At 43.6% G+C, this 24,357-nt stretch overlaps 1 protein-coding gene across 4 annotated transcripts; it reads right to left on the minus strand.

The window, feature by feature from the left end:
- Positions 1-1,062: 1,062 nt before the first annotated feature.
- On the minus strand, positions 1,063-23,961 carry Ist1 (IST1 factor associated with ESCRT-III). Of its 4 annotated transcripts, none has more exons than XM_036187774.1 (10): positions 23,851-23,961; positions 13,833-13,935; positions 12,581-12,761; positions 12,080-12,167; positions 9,369-9,452; positions 8,602-8,712; positions 6,913-7,119; positions 6,174-6,266; positions 4,713-4,719; positions 1,063-3,266 (listed from the first exon to the last, which is right to left on the minus strand). In XM_036187774.1, exons 2-10 carry the CDS (start codon positions 13,918-13,920, stop codon positions 3,073-3,075), a joined length of 1,053 nt encoding a protein of 350 aa, XP_036043667.1. In that variant the 5' UTR covers positions 13,921-13,935; positions 23,851-23,961; the 3' UTR covers positions 1,063-3,072. The 4 variants fall into 4 exon arrangements, with proteins under 4 accessions (XP_036043667.1, XP_036043664.1, XP_036043666.1 ...); XM_036187771.1 differs by having other exon boundaries at positions 1,964-3,266; positions 4,713-4,761; XM_036187773.1 differs by lacking the exon at positions 23,851-23,961 and adding an exon at positions 23,471-23,825 and having other exon boundaries at positions 2,108-3,266; positions 4,713-4,761.
- Positions 23,962-24,357: the final 396 nt, after the last annotated feature.

Genomic DNA, 24,357 nt, shown 5'->3' on the forward strand with positions numbered 1-24,357 from the left:
GCAAGTTTTTTGGCTTTTTTGAGACAGGGGCTTGTTAATGTAGCTCTGGCCATCCCAGAACTCACTCTGTAGACCAGGCTGGTCTCACAGAGATCCACCTGCCTCTGCCTGCCAAGTGCTGGGATTTAAAGGTCATTATGCCCAGTTCCATTTTGACTGTTTTTGACCTGCAAAAGTCTGTAAGTGTAAGAAAAATGAAAAGGGGTTAGATTTCTAAAGTAACTGCTCAGATGATTTTTTTCCTTGTAAACCAGTCCAGATCCTCTTTCTGGGCCTGCTGATGGCTACTGTCTACTCTGCAAGGGACTCCAGTCAGTTTTTCCTCCATCAAGCTCTCTGGAAGAGGTTTTCTCACCGTTTCTCAGAAATCAAACTTCTGGAAGATTTCTACCCATGGGCCAACCACACCCTCCTTCCTAGCCTCTATGGGGATTACAGAGGTAAGGACGGTTCTGGGGCGGATAGGAGGTATGAAACCTCTACTACAACCCATAGAAAACTAGAGAAAGGTCAGCCGGCTTCTCAATGGGCCACACCTCTGTGGACACTGCAAAGACCCTAGACTCCATCCAAGAAGCTTCAGTTAATGACTCATGGTGATCCGTGGAGTCTAATTGCCAATGGTGCATGTCATAGGAATCAGCATTGATTCATGTACAGCATAAAAGTAAGTGCAGGGACCCTGTGTAGATGAAATTCTAAAGGGTCTTATTAAATAAAAAACACAGAGTCAAATACAGGGGTGAAAGCCTTAGGGAGATCAGGGAAATAGGGAAAGCCCCCAGCCAACCTTACCTCACCAACTCTGCAGCTTCCAAATGCCAGTTACTTCCTGTCTACCCACACCTATATGTTTTGCTGTTCTGCCGTCTGATTTGCTCTCTCCATTCAACTACGTCACTTCCTCTTCCTACCCAGCTCTGTCAATTCCTGTCTGTCTGCACAGACCTCCAGACCTCCATGGTTAACTAGTTTGGGGATTTAAGGCATGTGCCACCACAGCTGGCTCTCTTTCCATTGTGGCCTTGAACACACAGAGATCCTGCTTGCCAAGGACACTGCTTTAATACAGGTATGGTGGCACACACTTTCAGTGCCAACATTTGGAAGTGGAGATAGAACTCAAGAGTTCAAGGCCAATCTGGGTTACAAAGATGCCATGACATAATGCACCTTTCCTTTAGTGGCCTCAGTTACTTTCCTAGGAAATCAAATTGCCAAGACATAAACAACTGGTCTCCAACCATTCAGTAGACATTCCCTCCATCTGACAGTAAGCCTTTATTAGTGTCTTTACTATATTTACAGGGTTTTTGAAGGGGTATCTTTGGTACTTTCACCTACAATCCTGGGTCACTTACTTTACTCTCTGTCTTCAAATACTCAGAAAGAAGCTACACTGACAGATATGTTACTACAAAAGCTCTCAAGTTTGTTAGGAATCCGCCAGCAGCAGAATCCTGCATCTGAGAAGCCTGCTGACAACACTGGGTACTGACATCTGTGTCTTAAGATCTCTCTTAACCTCATTACCGCCTAGCCTAGCTTACATTTTACTGTATTATTGATAATACTTTACATTTCATGGCAGAAGTGTAACACTTTTTTGTTAGTGAAGAATCAAAATCCCATTGTCTCCATAATCTTGCTGATGGACTTCAGCTGTGTAATAAGGAGAATGATACGCTAAGTACATAGCTACACTGCCAACCAGCAGGAAACAGAATGCTCACCACTCATGCCAAGAGTGAGCTCAACTGCAGCTTACTAAAAATAGAGTAGCAGGCAAGCAAATTCATAGATGCTATCTGAGCTCAAGTCCAGGGATGGAAATGAGCCCCAACAGCTCCTGACACCTACAGTCCTAAGGGAAAGGAAAGTGAAGGCTGGATCTGGCTAATCACTAATATGAGTCACTTGGGTAAAATATTCTCCACTAAGAATCCATTCATCTGACCAACACTAGAGAAAGTAGGACATGAGATCTTTATTAGTAGCTACTGAGCTATGAGACAAAACGATCAAAAACAATGAAGTTGCTTGAAACAGGTATGTACAGAAATATACATAAGCAAAAAAAAAAAAAAAAAAAAACCAAAAACCTCATCTTCCAGTCCCAAAGCTAACCTCTTGGGGAAAGGTGGTTTTGGCTAGGGGCAAAGAAGTACATATGTTACCATAATAAAGAGTCATATCCACCCAGGAAAGCAGTGAGCTACAGCCACATGGCACTAAAACTTAAGATATTAGTTTGTAAAGATTCCCTCAAGTTTTCCAATGAAAATGTATCCCTCCTTTCCTGTAGGCTTCCAGCTCTCTACCCAAGAGACTTGAGTACTTCTATTAAGGCAACTGGAAGCCCACCCAGGCTTGGATAGAGACCTATGCTTTCCACCTAACATGCTATGAGAAAAACAAACTCCCACCGTGCCGCTCTTTCCTAAAAGGGAAACACAGCACTCAAAGACAGCAAAAGGCCACAGAGGGCTCCCTGAGAATCCAGTAGAACTAAGAGAACTTTTCGAAACAAACTCTGCAACTGGATCCAGGTGGAACAGTGCCCTGCAGCAAGGAGTAGTGTATAGGTCAATGAGAGGCCCTGCCTCCAGGAACCGTCACAGTGGCTTCCTGAGCCACCTAACTCATTTGAGAAAACACATGGCGGCCATGATTCTCTCTACAATCACCCCCAATCAGAGGGATGCATTTACAAGTCAAGGTTGAAACACGTCATAGGGTACTCTCTTCCATGGTCCAGCCATCTTTGGCAACTCTACCCACAATACTTCTGACTCCTTTGGAAATGGAATGGCCAGGAGAGAACCAAGGATCCATGTGACTGACAGACAGACAGACAGGCAAACACAGCCACCAGAAGCCACCTGCTCCAGCAGTCTCCAGCTGTTGGTCTCTTAGTGTCACTAGAGAACTGGAAAGCAACACGACTGGTAGAGCAGCAAGAGAGCCCCAAGGAAGAGTGCTCAGTGATGGTTAACAGATGAAACGGAATTTCATGGAGATTCACTGCTACAAGGAAGAACTGTTCGGTCTCCACTTCCTGGTTTAAGAGACCTATGTTTTCTTTTTCAGTTCCTCAAATCTCCGAGAAAGATCATCGAAGTCTATGTCTTCTGATGCTGAGGTACTGGCTCCAGCAGAAGCAGTTGGGAGTGTGTCTGGCACAGATGGCAACTCTGGCAGGACAAAGTTGTTGTAATTATCCATGGGTCTGGAAGGGGGCTTTGCAGGAGCTTCTGGCTTGGGTCCTAATTAAATCAGGGCCAAGAGCACAATGTTACAAATAGCAGAGAAATGCCTCAGCCATCCTTTGACAAAACTACCACCCAAAACCCCACAATCCCTTTGGCAGAGGACAGAAAAAGATCAAACTGGAGAGGTTGGGACGCAGTTCAGTTAGCAGAGTATTTGCCTAGCACACACAAAGCTCGTGGTTTTACCCCAGCACTGCACACACTGGGTATGGTGGTTTATGTCCATCATGGCCAGCACTGGGGAGGTAGAAGCAAGAGGATAAGGAAGTCCAAGGTCATGTTAGCACTGGTACTATTTGATGTAAAAGTCTAGTCTGTATTAAGTCTTCCAGTTTTCGGTTTTCTTCTTCTCTTTCAACGCTGGAGATCAACTTGCACATGCTAAGCAAATGCCCCACCACTGAACTTACAGCTCCAGCTCCCCAGTGCTGGTATTACAGGCGCACCACCACACCCAACTTTATTGTAAATCTGCTTTCTGCGCTGCCAGCAGCACTTCATTTTTTAACTTACTGAAAACTGCATACACATGCTTACTTTATGAAAATCCACCTGACTGTCTGCACTATTTTGCCCTGTGCTGGCTAGACATATCAACTAGACACAAGCTAGAATCACTTGGGAAGAGGGAATCTCAATTGAGAAAATGCCCCACCAGATTAATGAGAGACCCAGCCCAGTGGGCAATGCCTCCCTCAGTGGTCCTGAGTGGTATGAGAAAACAGGCTGAGCAAGCCATGAGGTTGAGCAGGTAAAGAGCATTCCTTCACGGCTTCCGCTTCAGTTCCTGCCTCCAGATTCCTGTCCTAAATATGACAATTTGGACTATGATATGGAAGTGTAAGCAAAATAAACCCTTCCTCCTAGAGTTGCTTTTGGTCATGCTGTTTTATTACAGGTATAGAAACCTAACTAGACACCAATATGTCACTTCAAACCACAGCTGGGGTGGAGGGCTAGAGCGATGGCCCAGTGACTGAAAGCTCTTCCAGAACCCACATGGCCACTCACAACAGTCTTAAATCCAGTTCCAAAGGATCCAATACTTTATTATTTGGTGTATGTATGTCTATGCCCCTGGAGACCTGAATAGGTTTTTTTTTTGCTTTTTTTTTTTTTTTTTTAATTAGGGAGGGCTAGAGAGATGGCTCAGCCATTAAAAGCACGTGTTACTCTTCCAAAAGTCCTAAGTTCAGCTTCTACCTTCTATCAAAACCACCTTTCAAGCCAATAAAAAAACTTAGGTGACTAAAAATAAAACACAGAATTTGGAAGGTTGGGGCTAGGGAAAATATTTATGTTTTAAAGTGAGAAGTCCTGAGTTCTGTGTTAGATACATTCTATTTGAAGGAGGACATGTTCCTTGGGTGAATGCCATGGCCATGGAGAGAGGAATAGTGCGAGAAGAGGATTCAGTGTGAAGCTTTCTGAAACACTTACCAACAATCTGTGCAGAAGAAACATTTTTATCACCATTAATGTCATCAACCTGTAAAACACAGATTGTTAGCAAAGGAAAAGACAATGAAAGGCATCTCTCGACAAGTACTAATACTGGTGCCAGCTCCTGGGTTTTCCAAAAGCTAAGCTGTTCACCAAAAGCAACAGAAGTTGCTCCTAGGAAAACACCTTCTAGTCTCTCCATGCTTCTCTGAACCACATGGACACCATGCCAACCTCTGAACTGCTAAGCAAAGAAAGAAAAGTCTTACCACACTGGGACACTTTCAGCTTCCAGGCAAAGCAAGCTAGTAAATCTACAAGAACCAAGGCCTCAAGGACTGATAAGATCCACCTCATTCCACACACAGTTGGCCATGTTTTAATACATGGAATACTAAAACGTGAGAAAGACTCAGTTCCAGGAGAAAACACATCAACTAGAGATGAAAACCAATGGGAAGAATGATAAGCAAACTAAGGGTCAGGGAGAGCTTCTTAGGTGAACAATTTACATAGAAAACAAGTTGGTATGGGATTTGCTAAGTAAACCAGAGGCTGGAAACAGCTCTCAAAGCCATGTTTATGAGTCATGTGTATATATATGATTGGCAGAAAACAAGCAATTGTGAAGCAGAGCTACTGTTACAAACAGTTCAAGACATCTTTACTACATGAGCCATTTACGCAAGTTACCCAAACCCCTAAGCACTAGGGACTGCACCTAGGGGCTAGTACATGACAGACACACACCCGACCACTCAACTACTTCCCAACTGTTTTTATTCTTTATTGTGAAACAAGGTCTTATATCTGTGATCGATCTACTTCAGCTCCCAAGCTGCTAAGATTACTGACCTGTGCCACAGGTTTGCTCTATATAAGTTTTAACTGTAAGAATAAAATGTGAAACCAACACTACATGCCAAAAACAACTAATTAGACACTTTTGTTTAAGTCCCCATGAATATTGAAAACTTAAAATTAAAAAAAACTGATGCTTTAATAAATATCTTAATATCAAATTACATAGTAGCTCAATGAGGCTCTCAGACTAGTTAGTAAAACAAACACATCTAGATTAAGTGCTCTAGTAGGCACTACAACTTTCTTTTTCACTTTTTTTTTTTTTAGATAAGCTCATGTAGTCCAGGCTGACCTTGAACTCCTGATCCTCCAAAATGCTGAGACTATAGGCATGTGCCACCATGCCCATGAGACTGTAACTTCCTAAGAGCAGCTCCTTTCTGATTCCTGGCTTCAGTGCTGACATAGCATGCCCACCACAAATGCCACCAACAGCGTTCCCCATCCACAGGGCAGCATGAAAGCGATGAAGAATCCCAAAGCAAGAGCAACACCCATACTAAGTTGATCAAAAGTTTGCCTTCCCTGTTATTATTTTGCTCTCTTCATGGGATTCACTCTCCTGCCGTTTACCAAAGAGACTCAGGCACTTACAGATTCATACGATGGGGGAGTTGCTGGTATCTGAGGTGGGTGAATGTTAGGAAAGGCCTGGTAAGTCCCCACTGGCAATCCACTGAAATCCGACTGCAAGAGAAAAGCAGTATCAGAAACACTGCTCCCAATCTGTAACTTCTGTATGAGATGGGAAGAAATGTGTGTGAACACACACATAGTATGTATGTATGTATGTATGTATGTATGTATGTATGTATGCAGAGAAAGGCTCAAAAGGACCACATGTGGTCAGAAAGACTAAAAGTTTAAAGATCTGCAAGGGTTATTCCTCAAATCACCACACCAAGTGCTTCAATGTCTGTCTCCAAGGGGAAAATTGAATTATCATCTTTTAGAAATAACTACTGTAAAACTGATATCCTATCAACAAAGGTTTTTCAGCCTGGTAATAAAGGAAAGTTCACTTTCAGAAACAAAAGAAAACAAACAAAAAACTACTAGCATTACTGCACCAGGTACCCAGGATTTAGTAAACTTTTCCTCCCACTACCTTAGGTTTTCTACTTCAGTACTTGCAGCAGAAGCCAAGGACTTTCCACAACCTGATACTGTTCCTCAGTACACTTGCTTGGTTACTCAGCTAGTACGAATATTCATATTGCTCTGTCTCCCTGGCAACCTATAATTCCTCAGTGTGTTTACAGAGCCACTATGTCCTCTTCTGCAACATTCTCTAAAGCTCACATCCACACTTTCTTTATGCACACATACTTACTGGTCCCTTTGGCAGTGGGTATGAGAAGGGAGCATTTGGAGAGGGCATGGGCATGGGCATGGGCATGGGCATTGGCACTGTTCCATCGGGTCCACCAACAGGAGCTGTGAACCCGCCCCCTCCTCCTCTTCCAGGACCACCTTTCTTCACATCATCTGTAAATCCAACATCAATAAGGTCTGTCTCCACCCCAGCAGGAGCTTCTGCCTAAGAAAAATTGACACAAGTATTTAATCCATGTCCACAGCCATGTTCCCTAGGAAAGTCTAAGGATACACATATAAGCATAAGTTGTTTACTCTGGAGTGCTCTCAACATCAGCACCTGCAGGCAGAGTGCAGGAGGTGGGAGAACACTACACTGCAATGCTCTACCACAGCCTCAGATGATTCCCCAGGAAACAAGGGAATCTACAAAGGTCTCCAAGAGAAGGAAGAGGGCAGAATACAGAGTTTAAAACTCCCTGTCCTGGTCAGATTTGGAAAGAAAATGCCCCAAGGAAGAACACAGAAGGCCAGCAGAAACACTCAGGTATGTGAGCTTCCCACCCATTAATACTCCTGAGAGTTGGGGAGGGGAGACAGACAGATGGGACATACGCTGCTGCCTGTCCTGGGGGTGTTTGTGTGCTGGAGGTTTGGTTAGCATACAAGCTTCTACCACACCACACTAAACTTAACTGTTGAATCAGTTCAGGACAGAGAATTTGTTTACATGTATCTCCACAGCTTTCTGACCACTTCCTGCACACAGCACGTAAGTGAACTATGAGGTACAGTTGGTATTTTTTCACTCTTTGCTCTTTGTGGGCCCACCGCCCAGCTCCCAAATAAATATTCAGAGACTTACTCATGAATGCCCAGCCTTAGCTTGGCTTGTTTCTAGCCAGCTTTTCTTTGCTTTTTTTTCCCCCCCCCAGTTTTTTCAAGTCAGTGTTTCTCTGTGTAGTTTTGGTGTCTATCCTGGATCTCGCTCTATAGACCAGGCTAGCCTCCAACTCAGAGATCTGCCTGGCTCTGCCTCCCAAGAGCTGAGATTAAAGGCGTGCACCACCACCTGGCTCTAGCCAGCTTTTCTTAAATTATCCCACCTATCTTTTTGCCTCTAGGCTTTCAACTTTCTATATACTATATGCTTTTCTTCTTACTCTGTTGCTGGCTGTGGGACTGGGTGGCTGGCCCTGGCATCCTCTCCTCCTCCTCTTCTCTCTCCTCATTCTCCTCTTTACTCTCTCAGCCTGGCAGCCCCGCCTGTCCCTCTCCTGTCTGGCTATTGGTCATTCAGCTCTTTATTAGACAAATCAGGTGTAGGCAGGAAAAGTAACACAGCTTCACAGAGTTAAACAAATGCAACACAAACAAGTCTAGCACATCTTAAAATAATATTCCACAACAATGTAGGTCTTGGGGCATTGCATTGTACACGGGGATTACTGATTTCTTCAAGCTTGCTGAAAGGCAAAAATAACATGCTTTTATGTTTCTGTCAAGGTTGTGCATTCTCAAGATGCCGTCATTTATTCAATCTCATGCTTTAAGTGCCTGTGAGATTTGCAGGTCTATTTATTGTTAAATAAGAAGGTTCTAGCTGAACAAAGGCTTACACATTCCAATTCAGCTAGTATAAATAATATATGCCCCCAAGAAGTCCTAGAGACTCATTTTCCTTTGTGTTCTGGCATAAACTTACCATGACCACAGAGTCAGGTTCATAGGGCACATTGTAATTCTTGGCAATTTCAATCAGGTATCTTTCCACAAGGATTTTGGGTGGGGCTTCTACACTCAGTTTGTGCATCAGCTGTAATAACAGATCAACATTAAGAAGCATATTTACACAACCAGCCTAATCCTAACCTGTTTCTTTTTCAAAATTAGTTCCTTTCATTTCACTGGTAAAATTGGGGAAGATAAGAATAAAGATCAACAATTTTTTTTCAGTCAGAGGCACATTACAGGACCCATGCTCTTCTCACACTCTCTAGCTCTGTATGAGGCGGGTATACCAAAAAAAGATTCAACGCTAATGCCTTCCCCATTTCAGTCATCCAACCCTTCTTTCCACTTTCCTTCCCGCCTTCATAACTCACAGAATATGAAAAAGAGAAAAGCAAGCACACATCCAGGTGTTGGCAGGGAGAGGACTAGACTGCACTGCTGGCCACAGTTGTCCTCTGACCTTCACTATACTATAAAAGACATCCCTTGACTACCTCATCCATGCACCTGCACAACTCAAGCCCCCCACTGGTAATAAAATTACCTGTCGTGGCGCACGCCTTTAATCCCAGCACTTGGGAGGCAGAGGCAGGCGGATCTCTGTGAGTTCGAGGCCAGCCTGGGCTACCAAGTGAGTCCCAGGAAAGGCGCAAAGCTACACAGAGAAACCCTGTCTCGAGAAAAACAAAACAAAACTACCTGTCCCACTGGGTCCTATTTACCAGGTACGTTCATTACCCTATCATTCACAGTCCCGATCTGATTGGTCCTGCACAATTTGCCATACTCCTTGCTATATTTAGCACAGAGCTGATCAGCAACCTACAAAAAAAAAAAAAAAGAAAAAAAGAAAGAAAGAAAAATTATAAGAGAAACTACTCCCATAAAAAATTTTACACTTCCTATCAACATAAAACATATCTCCATGACTGGGTTTTAAATAACAATGCCGGCCTGGCGAGATAGCTCAGAGGTTAAGAGCACCAACTGCTCTTCCAGAGGTCCTGAGTTCAATTCCCAGCACCCACATGGTGGCTCACAACCATCTGTAATCAGATCTGGTGCCCTCTTCTGTATACATAATAAATAAATAAATCTTTAAAATAACAATGCCTATAAAACCTTGGTAAGTATACATTATTTATTCATCTACCCAGAAAGCAACAACCTAACTCCAAACACTATCATTAAGCACGATAAATACCGTAAATACAACGAGTTGAGCAAGGTGGCATACACCTGTGATCTCATTCAACTAGGGAGGTAGAAGCAAGAGGATCAGTTCAAGGCTAGCTTGGGCTACATGAGACCTTTTCTCAAAACTCCTCTCCCACCCTCCAAAAATAGTAATATGATGATAAATGAAAATAGACACTACTCCTACTTTTAGGGAGTCAAAATCTCTGTGTAAAATAATATTAATAATTAAAAAATCCAACAAGGTCCACCTGCAGTTAGGATAAACACTACTAAAGGAAGGCGCACACGCAGTCAGACCTGAGCAGAAGAGTGAGAGGAGGGCGCCTCTGAGGAACAAATGTTGTTTTGTCAACGTTTGGAAGATAGTTAGAAGTTAACTAAGCAAAGAGCTAGGTACAGTACCATGTCTCTGTAACCACTAATGGGAGGCAGAAGCAGAAGGAGCCCTACAAGTTTGAGACCAGTCAGGACTACATAGTAAGAAACAAAACAAGTTAACTCAACAAGAACAGAAAGAGAATTGTTCCAGGAAAATGTGTAAAGGTCTCATGGGGCTAAACATGGTCAATACACAAACCTGAAACAAGTTATCGAGCCTATAGTGTAGAACCTAAGAGCACAGTAACAACTGAAGATGGGCACGTGGGAGTTAGATGACATAAATCTTGGCACTGTGTTTCTACCATAAAAACAACAGAAAGCTACTATAGGGGTTTAAAGCAAGGAGTTGACTCAACACGGGATTTGTTACCTTAAAATGTTTTAATTGTGTGCTTTACAATTGTGTAAGAACTGTTCTGAGTCAGGTGATGGTGATGCACGCCTTTAATCCCAGCACTCGGGAGGCAGAGGCAGGTGGATCACTGTGAGCTCAAGGCCAGCCTGGTCTCCAGAGTGAGTTCTAGAATAGCCAGGGCTACACAGAGAAACCAGTCTCAAAAGGCAAACAAAGAACTGTTCTGGCTTACCATCCCAGCACTTGGAAGATAAAGGCAGAAAGATCAGGAGTTCAAGGTCACTTTCAAATACAAAACAAATCCAAAACCACCCGGGATTACATGAGACCCTGTCTCAAGAAAATGAAAACTGGGACATCTGCTGTGGCAACTCACAAGTGCCTATAACTTGAGTTCTAGGGAAACTGATATCCTCCTCTGGCTTCTGCAGGTACCAGGCATGGACATAATGCACATATATACATGTAGGCAGGAAAACACTCATGCACATAAAATTAAAAATCTAAAAACAAAACAAAAATTGTTCTGGAAATGGATGGAGCTCAGTGATAGAGCAGCTGCTAGTGTGTGTGAGGCCCTGGCTTGATCCCTGGTACCACAAAAACAAGATGCTAGAGAGAAAAATGTTTTTCCATGTATACAAATAAGATTAAGTACTATAACAAGCAAATATGTGTGTATCTAATATATGTAAGGTTTTTCTACCCACCCCCCTTCTTTATGTGACAGGGTCATGCAATGTAGTCCAGGCTGGCCTTTACTCATGCCCTTTCGCTTCAGCCTCCAAAGTATGGGACCACCAAAGTATGTACAAGCCACCAAACCCAACTAAAAAATAATTTAAGAGAAGCCAGGCAGTGGTGAAACACACCTTTAATTTCAGCACTAGAGAGGCAGAAGCAGGTGAATCTCTGAGTTCAAGGCCAGCCTGGTCTACAGAGTGAGTTCCAGGACAGCCAGGGTTACATCGAGAAACCCTATCTTGAAAAATTAAAAAAAAAAAAAAAAATTTAAATTGGCATGTAAATCTGCCTTTTAGAAAGTTTGTTCAAATTCTCAAAACAATGTTCTATGCCATAAAGGTCTGAAAAGGAGCAACTACTTAACAAAGCCTATTTCAAAACTAGAAGAACAAGATACCCAAATAAACAGACTTTTTATTTATTTATTTACAACCCCCGCCTCCCCAGACAGGGTTTCTCTGTGTAGCCCTGGCTGTCCTGGAACTCGCTCTGTAGACCAGGCTGGCCTCGAACTCACAGAGATCCGCCTACCTCTGCCTCCCGAGTGCTGGGATTACAGGTGTGCACCACCACCACCTGGCGGCAGTCTTTTTTAATAATACCAAAAAGTACAAATGCTGGGCATGGTGGTACACACCTTTAAGCGCAGCATGCAGGCAGAGGCAGAGAAGGGTGGATTTCTGTGAGTTCCAGGCCGACCAGGACATGGTGAGACCTCGTCTAAAACAAACCAAAGTCTACAGACATTACAGAAACCGCCTGTACTTACTATTTTCAACTCAGCCACTTCCGACTGAAGCCGAGGAGCAGCCCAGATCAGTGTAGACACAGATTCAGCCAGCCCAGAATCCAGCTCTCTAACCAAGAAAAATATACAGATATATAGTTAGCATGCTTTAAAACCAACAAAATCATAGTTGTTGTTGTTGTTGTTGTTATCATGTACCAGATGACCTCCCAAGTTATTTCACAAACTATACTGGCTCCTGGTAATTGGCATGCTAGCCTTTTCATTTCCCTATTTTGCTTTTGGAGAAACAAAACTAAGTGACATGCCCAAGTCCACAAAACCTCACACAAGCTGAACCAAGACTCAAACCTGGGAGACTGGATTCAGATTCTGTTTTACTTTCACTAATAGACAAAAAGACCCTCAGGAATGTGAAAGTACCTCCTAGTGCTGGCCCGCTGCAGATACATGTAGACTGAGATAGTATTACTCCATTCTCAAATTCCAGATTTGTTTAGCCTCTGAGGCAAGATATCTTACTTCATAGACTGGATAAGGCCAAACCGAGCCAGCAGCAGATCACAGTACAGCTCCAGGATCTCCATGGCCTCCACAAGGTAGTCCTCCCGGATAATGTGCTCTACACGGATGCGTGCTCGCTCATCCTTCCCAGCAGCCAAATAGTCAGCAATCTCCTTCCGTGCTTTCTGAGCCAGTTCCGCTGGAACACAAACCATTCCAAACACACAGCAGTAATGCACTGGAACCTGGCCAGTGAGCAGACCTCCACCCAACAGACAAGCCAGAGAAGATTCATGCTGTAATCTACAGTGACCTAGCTCACACTCCTTACATGTCTGCTCTCATCATAACTGCTCTAGAATTCCCCACCCTACATAGATGAAACTATGATACAGGCTGACATTTCCAACTCAGAAGCCATAGTTAAGAAGGATACTTAACTATCCCACAAGAGTTGCTAAGAATCCAAGAAGGATTGGCTCCTGGATACCTATGGATACCACAATCGGAAGGCTCAAGTGCCTAGGACATATAAAATGGTACAGAATATACAGATTCTTATGCTTAGCCTCCTATATACTTTAAACCACATCTAGATTACTTATATAGCATAATATAAATGCTATGTAAGTGGCTGTTACAATGTATTACTTTGGAATAATGGCAAGAAGTTAGTACATACTCAATACATATGCATTTTTCTCTCTAAATATTTCTGATCAGCATTTGTTTGGATGCACAGATGTGGAACCCATGGATGCAGAGGTTACAACTTCAGAGGGATCTGTGATGGTTTGAAAGGAAATGGCCTCCAAACAGAGTGATGCTATTAGGAGGTGTGGCCTTGCTGAAGGAAGTGTCTCACTATGCCTAGTGAGACAGAGCACCTCCTATTGCCTATTCAAGAAGTAGGACTCTCAGCTACCTCTCCAGCACCATGTCTGCTGGCACACTGCCATGTCTCTCTGTGATGATAATGGACTGAACCTCTGAACTTTAACCACCCAATTAAACCCTTTTCTTTATAAGAGTTGCTGTGGTCATGGTATCTCTTTACTGCAACAGACACCGTACCTGCAACAAAGTGTTTCAATTTAACTATATACAAGAGGTAGACATGTATCCTAAATGCAAAGCTGTGAGAAAGACTCCATAGTACTAGCCTGAAAGATCCAGATTGAGATGCTGGTAGCTGATTTAAAAAAATAATAATAATAAGAGTAGGGGGCAGGGGTGGGGGAGGGGAGACACAACAGGACACAGTACTCACTTTTTTTTTTCTCCAACAGTTTAAGACGATTTATGACTAATCTCAAATTGACTCGTAAGCGCTCAGCTTTGAAGCCGGAGCCCAGCATGCTGTCCTGCTCCTCCTGGAAAAAGAAGTGCACCAGGAAGAGTCCAGATTAGTTCAGGAGACAGCACTACTTAGAGGTGGACTAGTAACATAAACCAGAGTGGCTTCCTCCCTTTTTTCTTCTTGGTGCCGGGAATTGAAGTGGGCCATGCGCACGCACATCTCTACCACTCAGCTAACCCCTGCCCTAGGGTTTTCTAATACAATGACATGATCTAAACATCTTGTTTACTTATCACTTTACCTTGTTCAAAGAACTGACTCAATAGGAATAAGTGGATTTAAAATCTGAAAGAATCTGGTGACAGAAAAAATTAGTGTGTAGGTATTGGCCACCGGAACAGGGTGATTAAAAAGACAAGGCGGCCAGGCATAGTGACACACACCTTTAGTCCCAACACTCAGGAAGCCAAGGCAGACAGATCTCTGTGAATTTAAAGCCAGCTTGGTCTACATGAGTTCCATTACAGCCATTGCGACAGAGGCAAACTGTCTCAAAAAACAAAAACCCCAAATAACAACAACAACAAAACAAAGAGGCAGGAAGTACTCCTGTGTAAAAAACAAACAAAACAAACAAACAAACAAAAATTCTCAAAAATGGTGATCTTTTTAAGAAGATTGACAAAGTTAGAGCCAAATTCAATATATGTTAATTTCTCAAATATTGCTACTAAATTTGAGCCTTTGAGAAAAATTACTATCCAGTATCACAAAAATATTATTAGCATCTACTCAGGCACAAAGAGTTCTACAAGGGAGGTGAAGAATACAAGCAGGAACCTGCTCTATGAAACTCTATGGTCTGGAGAGGTGGATCAGGGTTAAGAGAACCGGCTGCTCTTCTAGAGGACCTGGGTTCAATTCCCAGTACTCACCTGGCAGCTCACAACTGTCTGTAACTCCAGCTGCAGGAGATCTGACACCCTCACACAGACATACATGCAGTCAAAATATCAATGTACATAAAATAAAAATAAATTATTTTTTTAAAAAAGGGTTGGGGATTTAACTCTGTGATAGAGTGCTTGCCTAGCAAGCATAAGGCCCTGGGTTCAGTCCTCAGCTCCAGAAAGAAAAAAAACAAAACAAACCACAACAAAATTCTACAAGAGAGCAATTTACCAAGAATTGCACTGACAGCCATAACAGCCAACATAACCACCACGGGTGTCAACTGTGCACTGAACACTGTATATTCTATCTCAAGACAGTACAATTTCTATTTCTCGGTTTTTTATTTCTGGACTCAAAACTTCAAAACAATGTCATATCCAAGTAGAAGCTAGATCTGACAAAGTAACCAAGGAAGAGACAATAAAACACACAAAATGTACAAACACTAGGACTAGTATTTGCCTGTGTAAAAAGCACTTTCAGAAGACAACAGGATATACTTCCTTTTGTGAAACTGTCTCAAGAGACCTTTATACTACATTGGGTAACTTGCATGTCACAAATAACCTTCATCCATTATGCTGAATTATGTTCAATCCGTCTAACAAGTTATTTATTGATTACGTGTCAGACTCTAGCTAGATGCTGAGGAAAAGAGTGTAGTACAGCTTCTGCTTCTCACAAGAAAATTGTATTCAATCCAAGAAAAAATAGTTACAATCCAGGAAGCTATAATAGTGTTTGAAAAGGACTGTAATTCTAGAGTCTCACTTGGGAGTGACTGGAGATATCTTGCACTGTCATAACCGGAGGGGAAGCTATTGCCAACTAGTGGGTAGAAGCCTAGGATGCCATTAGACATGTAAGGACAATGTCCTTACAACATCTGTCCAAAACCTTAACAGAACTAAGACTGAGAAACCTATTGTAAATAAATGACCCAACATCTTAGGACAATCATAATGGAAGGTTCTCCAAATAGCAAAGCCTAAGCTGTGTCCTAAAGAACAAATCAGACACTTGTAAAGGGAAAGTGTAAGCCTGATGTGGTGGTACACATTGACAAGTCAAGACCCTGTCTCAAACCAAAAACCTCCCAAGCCCAAGGAGTTATACGTGTAAAGTCCCAGGTTCCAGAGAACAAGGTTTCTGAGAGTTAGACTCCCAGTACTCCAGCAGCAGACTGTGTGTTGACAGATCAAACAGCATCCATATTCTCAGGCACTTACAAGCAGAGACGATCGGAAGTAAGAAAAAAGAAGAGCATTAATAACTACTATCATTTACTTTGTAGCACCTGCACCAAATCAGCCACTACCTACCTACGGGTAGAACTAAGAATAAAACGTAAACGGAAGCCACGAGCGGCATCTGTAGCCCTAAGTTCTGAAGAAAGAGGTGGGAGGATTCCTTGAGTCTTGAGAGTTCCAGCCTGGGCGGACTGACCAACTCTGCAACTACCCAGGCCCAGAACAAGGGTTATGTGTTGACCCACCCCAACAGTGCCCCCCCCCCCAATCTGTGACCTGCTGGAGCACAAGAAGGGACCAGTCCTACAGACCCAAAGCTGCAGGGTTTCCACAACACAAAGCAACAGTAAGATAACCAAGAGGCATTCCAGTGAGGGCCCAGCATCAATAGTGTAGCAGAAACCAGGGGCCCCGGACCAGACCAATGAATGACTCTCTGCAGTAAAGATATATGGACAAAGGGGTTTACTGCGTGACTCACTGTGTCACACAGCAGCTTCCGTGGCCAGAATGATTTTTTTCCCTTCTTTTTTTTCTTAAAATTCATTTTACTTTATGGGGGGGGGGGTGTTTGCAAGGACAGTCGGTGGATATGAAGGGACAGGAAAATGAATGAGATGAAGATGGATGATGTAAAAAATACAAAGAGTATAAAAAGAAGGAAAGAAGAAAATAAAAGAGTTCCTGCCTGGGCAATATAAGGAGATTCACCAAATTAAATACACCAGAAACTAAACCCCAGGTAAACAATCTATATCATGTACTATTGAGTCTTTTATTGCACTATAAGCTGTAATAGAGCTCAGATCACATGTGCAAGCAAGGCCTAAATAAAAATGGGGGTATGGGCAGCAGGGGACTAGAGAGACAGTTTAGCTGCTCAAGTCTAACAACCCGAGTTCAATCCCCAGTAACTATATAAAAAGCTGGTGGGCTGGAGAGATGGCTCAGAGGTTAAGAGCACTAGCTGCTCTTCCAGGTCCTGAGTTCAATTCCCAGCAACCACATGGTGGCTCACAACCATCTGTAATGAGATTTGGTGCCCTCTTCTGGCCTGCAAGCATACATGTAGGCAGAACACTGTATATATAATAAATTAATTAAAAAAAAAAAAAAAAAAAGCTGGCATGATGGCACATATTTGTAATCCCAGTGCTAGGGATGCAGAGACAGGCAGATCCCTAGGACTCATTAGCCAGCCAGTCTAGCTTACTAGGTGAGCTCCAGTCAGAGCTGGGCAGTGGCGGTGCACACCTTTAATCCCAGCACTTGGAAGGCAGAGGCAGGCAGATCTCTCTGAATTCCAGGCCAGTATGGTCTACAAAGGGAGTTCCAGGACAGCCAGAGCTGTTCCACAGAGAAACTCTGTCTCAAAAAACAAGATTGACAACTCCTGAGGAACAACACTAGACATGTTCAAATACTCTCTATAACAAGTATGCACAGAATGCCTTCTATACTATAACAGTGTAGAGATGCACTAGTTAGAAAAAAATGGGCTGGAGAGATGGCACAGTGGTTAAGAGCACTTCCTGCAGGAAACCTGGATTCAACTGTCAGCACCAGTCACAGCCATCTGTAACTTCAGTTACAGATCCAATGCCTTCTTCTTGCCTACCTGGATACTAGGCATGCACATGGTACACAGACATACATTTGATCAAAACACTCATACACATAAATAAATCTAAAAAGAAAAAATAGTTACTGCCCTGTGGCATCTATAACTCAGAGAAATGGCTCATATCACTAATTAAAATAACTATCATCAGTGATTCAAAGAAATAAATGGTGTTATAGAATTTATAGCAAGGCCTACGACCTTGTCAGCCACCTGTTTGGAAACTGTTACAAAGGCAAAAAATAATAAAACTGGGACATAATGCAGAGTTTTAAGTTGGGGGGAAATGTCAAGATTTCTGTGGTTCTTAGCCGGGCAGTGGTGGCACACACCTTTAATCCCAGCACTCGGGAGGCAGAGGCAGGAAGATCTCTGTGAGTTCGAGGCCAGCCTGGGAAACAATGAAATCCAGGAAAGGCGCAGAGCTACACAAAGAACCCCTATGGGGGTGGGGGGGTTCTGCGGTTCTTAAGAAGTACTGGGTTTGATTCTCAGCACCAATATAGTCACTTACAACTGTCTCTGTAACTCCAGGTCCAGGGAATATGGTTCCCTTTACTGACTTTCACAACTATGCTCATAGCGCACTTACCTACATGTAAAAATTACAAAAAAAACAAACAGAAGTCTTAGAATATTAAGAAACTTGATGTAAAGGACCAACAACAGAATGGAAAATGACAGAAGAAAGAACCAGTGCACCCGAGAGAGAGATAAAACTCTCCAATTTGAAAAAGAGAACTATTATTGATTTAAAAAAAAAATCTACTGATAAAAATGAATAAACCCATAATTGGAGACAGCTCAGTGGTTAAATGTTCTTGTTGCGCAATCATGAGCATGGAGGTTTGCATCCCAGCAAGCATGTAACAAGCCAGACACCCCACATATGCCTGTATCCTTAATACTGATTTAAGTGGAGCCAGACTCCCTGAAGCTTGCTGGTTTCCAGCCTCACCAAGAAAACTCAAGTCTCAGGTTCACAGAGACATCCTGCCTCAAAAAACAAGCAAACAAACAAAACAAAACAAAAACCCACAATAGGACACTAGACACCCACTTCTGGATTCCATTCAAGAACACACGTGTGGGCACTTGCACATACATGTCCATATACACTAAACACATACACACCAAACTCATAAACACACACAAATAAAAATGAACAAAGTACACCAGGCAGTGGTGGCACACGCCTTTTAAGCCCAGCACTCAGGAGGCAGAGGCAGTTGCATCTCTGAGTTTGAGGTCAGCCTGGTCTACAGAGTTCCAGGACAGCCAGGGCCACACAGAGAAACTCTATTGGAGGGAGGGGGTACGACAAAGTGTGTGGGGGGGGAGCCATTAATTTGAAGGACAGCAGGGAAGGGTATACAGAACTGTTTAGAAAAAAAGAAAGGAAAAGGGGAAATGTAATTAAATTATAATCTCAAGAAAAATTTAATGAACAAAGTCTCAAATATTAGCAAGACAACAGAAGAGCCTAACATTTGTATCAAATTCCAAAGGGGCTGGGAATATATCTCAATGCTAAAGCATTTGCAAGATGTCCTAGATTTGAGCTTCGCACTGTGCAAAAAAAAAAGCTACTTGAAAAGATACTAGCTAGAAATTCCCCTAACTTAACACACACACACACACACAGACTCAAAAATCTCTAAATACAACAAAACCCAATGAGACTTATGCCCCATCTCATCATAATCAAACTGCTGAAATCAGAATCAGTGTCCCCTGCACCCCAAGACAGGGCTTCTCTGTGTATCCCTGGCTGTCCTGGAACTCACTTTGTAGGCCAGGCCTGGCTCCAACTCAGAGATCTGCCTGCTTCTGCTTCCCCAAAGGTGTGTCATCATACCCGGCCATAGATAAATTTTTTAAGTACTGAATAAAACCATATAAAAGTAATATATTACCTATTATCTATAGTGTATCTATTCAAATGACCAAAGATTGTGGCATGAACCTATTGCCCCAGCTACTTGGAATGAGATGGAAGGATCACCTGAGTCCAGCACAGCAACACAACCAAGAACCCAAAACCAGAAAGGAGGGGACAGGCTATAAATCTCACCCAAGATCATGGAAACCAAAAGATGAGAAAGTTGTTTTCAAAATACTGAAAAAAGAAACCATCAATCCAGAAACCTTACATCTGGCAAAATATCCCTCAGAATTAAAGGTGAAACAAGACATAATCACATGAGGGAAAATGAAAAAGAAGTTTTGTTCTCAGCAGAGCTGCCAGGGAAAGGGCCAATGATAGCTCAGTGTGAAAGTGCTTGCTGGCCAGCCCAGTGATCTGGGTTCAAGCCCCAGCCAGGGCTCACAAGAAGGTGAAAGAAGAGAACTGACTCCAGCTATCCTCCGACCTAACACGCACAGCGTCACACACACCACCCCCAACACCTGTAAAGACAGACAACAACACTAGCATTTTATGGCATTTTCTTTTTTTTTTTTAATTTATTTTTTATTTTATTTTATTTTATTTTATTTTATTTTTTTGAGCTGAGGATCGAACCCAGGGCCTTGCATTTGCTAGGCAAGCACTCTACCACTGAGCTAAATCCCCAACCCTATGGGATTTTCAATCTACATAAATGTAATACTTAAGAAAACCATTACTTAGGGGGGGGGGGTAGTGCACGCCTTTAATCCCAGCACTCTGGGGCAGAGGCAGGCGGATCTCTGTGAGTTCAAGGCCAGCCTGGTCTACAGAAAGAGATCCAGGAAAGGCACAAAGCCACACAGAGAAACCCTGTCTCGAGAAAAAAAAAGGGGGAGGAAGGTGAAACAACCAATATAATGGTAAGATTTCTACATCTACCACAAGTGGAAAACACACACACACACACACACACACACACACACACACGCACACGCACATACTTTAAACATTTTTATTTTTATTCATGGGTATGCATGTATCTGTGTATGTTGTGTATGCCACATGTGGGCGAGTGTCCTTAGAGGCCAGATGGCTCATCAGTTAAGAGTATTCACTGGCTACTCTTATAGACAATCCTGGGTTGGATTCCCTATACCTACATGGTAGCTCACAACTGTCTGTTAACTCCGTTCCTAGGTGCCTTCTTTTTGGCTAGGAAAGTACCACACATGCCCGTGATACACAGACATACATGCAGGCAAAACATTCAAACACATTTAAAAAAAGAAGAGAAGAAAAGAAGCAGTGGTACATACCTGGATTCCCAGCATTTGAGAGAGAGAAAGAGAGGCAGATTCTAGGAAAGCTCTCTCCAAATGAGCTACACTAGTTACAATAGAAAATATAGTAGTATACCCCTAGCCTCTAAATTCCATTTTGGGGGAGGGGAGGTGAAACAGGCCCTCACTCTGCATCACAAGTTTCCCTCAGACTCACTACAATCCTTCTGCCTCACCCTTCAAAGTGCTAGAATTACAGGTGTGCCATGATGCCCAGCTTCAACTAGTTTTATAAAATTATGTGTATGCTAGCAAGTGTTTGGAAGCCAGAAATCAACTTCAAGTGTCTCCTTCAACCTTATTTCCAAGACAGGGTCTCTCACTGGTTAGATAAAGTAGCTGGCCAGTGGGCCCCCAAAATCCTCTAGTTCCTACCTCCCTAGCACTGAGATTAGGCACATGCTGACACTGCCACCTACAAGCACTTTACCAACTGAGCCTTCCCAGACCTTCAATTATTTCTTTGGTGCCAGTGTCTCACAAAAACAACCAAAGAGCATAGCATAGCACAGCATGGCATCTTGCACAAAAGCTACTATCTGTTATGCTAATTATTAGGAAACTTAACTAAATATAATTTTCCTAGTTTAACAATTCACACCTTTTTTGCCATGTTAGATGACGATACTCAGGGGTCATATATGCTAGGTTACATGTTCTGCATTGAGCTAGATCCCAGCCAAACAAGAGACATTTCAATGAAAGCTGACACCAGCTTAGGAATTCACAATCTAATCCACACTAAACAATGAACAACCAAAACACGAAGCCTAATGAATGAATCATGAACTAGCAACTACAATCCCAACTTTCAGTTTTCTATCCTGTTTATACAGAAAGACCCTACTGTGATTCTGTGCTGCTATTTATATTTTTATTAGTGTGACACATGGATCATCAGCCTCACTTAGAATTCTAAGCACCTGTCAATTCCTCATTTTATTCAAATCTTTAACACAAAACTTAGTTTCTCACCACCAAGCTCCTTAGATCCTCTGTATCTGTAAAATCTTCATTCTTAGTAAGAGGTGTAAAGAGAGGAACTCAGTAATGTAAGGGAGGAAAATAGAGACTACTGTGTCAAGATCTGCTCCCCAAAACACTGCAACAACAGTTACCCAGTTACCGTGAAACCTCCGTTATAACACACAGAACATCCTAGTCAACCGGCGTTAGGGGCCACAGCTGCAAAGAACTGAAAGAGGAAAATGAGATGCTACACAGTGGCAGGAACACACTGAGAAGCTAGTACGCCCTTTTCAAGACAACATAATTCAACTCCCTTCCAAGTATTATTTGTATAGTTTGCCAGCAAGTTTACTTCCATACTACATATTACAATCAAATATTTGCTGGCCAAACCAATCAAGGCTGAAATTTCAGAGTGAGTAGTGGTAGTGCACACTTTTAGTACCAGCACTCAATTTTAGTCCCAACACTCAGGAGGCAGAGGAAGGAGGATCTCTGAATTCGAGGCCAGCCTGGTCTACTGAGTGAGTTCAAGAACACCCAGGACTACACAGAGAAACTCTGTCTCTAAAACAAAAACAAAAACAATAACAACAAAAAGACTTAAATTTCAATGAAGGACTCAGACAACCAGCAATGATGTGTGAAATTCACCACAACCACCCAAAGTTCTTAAGACATTTTTAGTTGTAGGTGGTGACTAGGCACCATTATCCTTTTACCATTTACAATCCCATCACATTACAAAAACCTTATTTGTATGAGTGTGTAACAATTTTCATACTAATTGCCTAAGTTTTTGACATTTGTACCACAGCAAGAATGCTGGAATGCGCATTCCTTTTCCTGTGTTTGAAATGACTTAGACTAACTTTGTTTTGCAGTTTTACTTTTTTTTTTTTTTTTTGTATGTGGAGCTGAGGATCGAACCCAGGGCCTTGAGCTTGCTAGGCAAGAGCTCTACCATTGAGCTAAATCCCCAACCCGCAGTTTTACTTTAAACCACGACAAGCTACATATAATTGGGGCTTGATACTGATTAGAACTTAAGGGGACCAGAGACTAATTAAGGATTCTACAAGTGCAGATCATGTAGAAACGGGGGGGGGGGGGGGGGGGGGATACAAAAAGTCATCTGGGGAGTGGGGGGACGACGACGACGACAGTATTTTTATCAAGTGGGAATGTGAAGAAGCTGCATGGCTTAAAAACAAGGACGCTGTGCAGTTCCCCCAGGAACTTGAGGGGTATGGGGGTGTGGTCGTTAATAAATGTGTCACCTAAGGTTTTATTAAGCTGGAAAACGATATGCATAAGGAAAAGTATGACTGAACAAGATGGCACAGTCGATTGTTTTTCAGGTTTCATGGAGGAGTTTACTTCTTTGTTCTCGTAATAAAAAACTAAACACCACGAAAGCATAACAACAAAGAAAAAAATTACAATCTCCTTTGGGAGCCGTTCAACCTCAGACTAAGAAGAGACAGAAAGCAGCCAGAGCCACCCGCTGCCGTCAGTTTACAGTCCTAGTCCCGAGCGAGATGCGCACCCCAGGTCCAAGTTCAAGATACCGATTGCCATGCCTGACCGCAGCACCCGGAAGAGGAGTCGGAGAACACCGGCTACCGACGTCTGACTCACTCCGCAGCGACCCCGGCAGGAGACAAGGCCTGCCTGAGTGTCTCGACCCGACGACACGGCAGGGGGGTGTCTCCTCAGAGCCCGGGGGAAGAGGCGCCGGGACAGCGAAGCCAGCACCTGTCTCAGCGGTCCCACCTCCTCCCGCGGACCGAGACCGACCTCAGGCCTGACCCCGACCGCCAGGGCTTTCCCTTTCTTCCCCGCTGACACGGCACGGACGGCTGGACCCCACAGTCCTAACGACGGCTGGGGTCTGGTAAATGCAGCGGGGGCAGAACGGAGAGGTAGACAAAGCTGCCGTGGCTACGGAGGGCACGCTCACCTGGAGGGATCCAGACGTGAAGACGGAACAGACGGACTCCCGACTCGCCGCTCAGCCCCGAAAATGGCGACTCCCCGGACCTCACCACCGCGAACTCGCGCGGAGGAATCCACCGGGCGTGTTAGCCACGCCCTACCTCGCAGGGATTGGCTGCGCGCACAGCACTGGGAAGCGTCGCTCCGAGAGCCCAGCGGTTCCCACCCACTCGGAGCCCGACGGGCTGAGGACTATTTCCCACGGCGGAGGCGCGGGACTTGACTTGTGGCACGTCACGCGGAGGGTTGGGTCACTCTGCTAAGGGGCGCGCCTTGCAGTTTGCCCGGGGCGCAGTGAGGCTAGTGGCCCCTGTTCCTGGAGTCCGTGCCCAGTACCCTTGTCCCGGATTGTTCCACCCCTGGAAGAACCGGCTGCCTCGCAAACGTCCCCGGTCGGTCGGCCCTGGGCTCGGGCCTTTGGGGAGCGGCTAGGCGGGATTCAGCGCCGTTGAGCCGACTGTCTTCCACAGCC

This window comes from Onychomys torridus, chromosome 5 (genome assembly GCF_903995425.1).
Source record: "Onychomys torridus chromosome 5, mOncTor1.1, whole genome shotgun sequence".
NCBI classification, from domain to species: domain Eukaryota; kingdom Metazoa; phylum Chordata; class Mammalia; order Rodentia; family Cricetidae; genus Onychomys; species Onychomys torridus.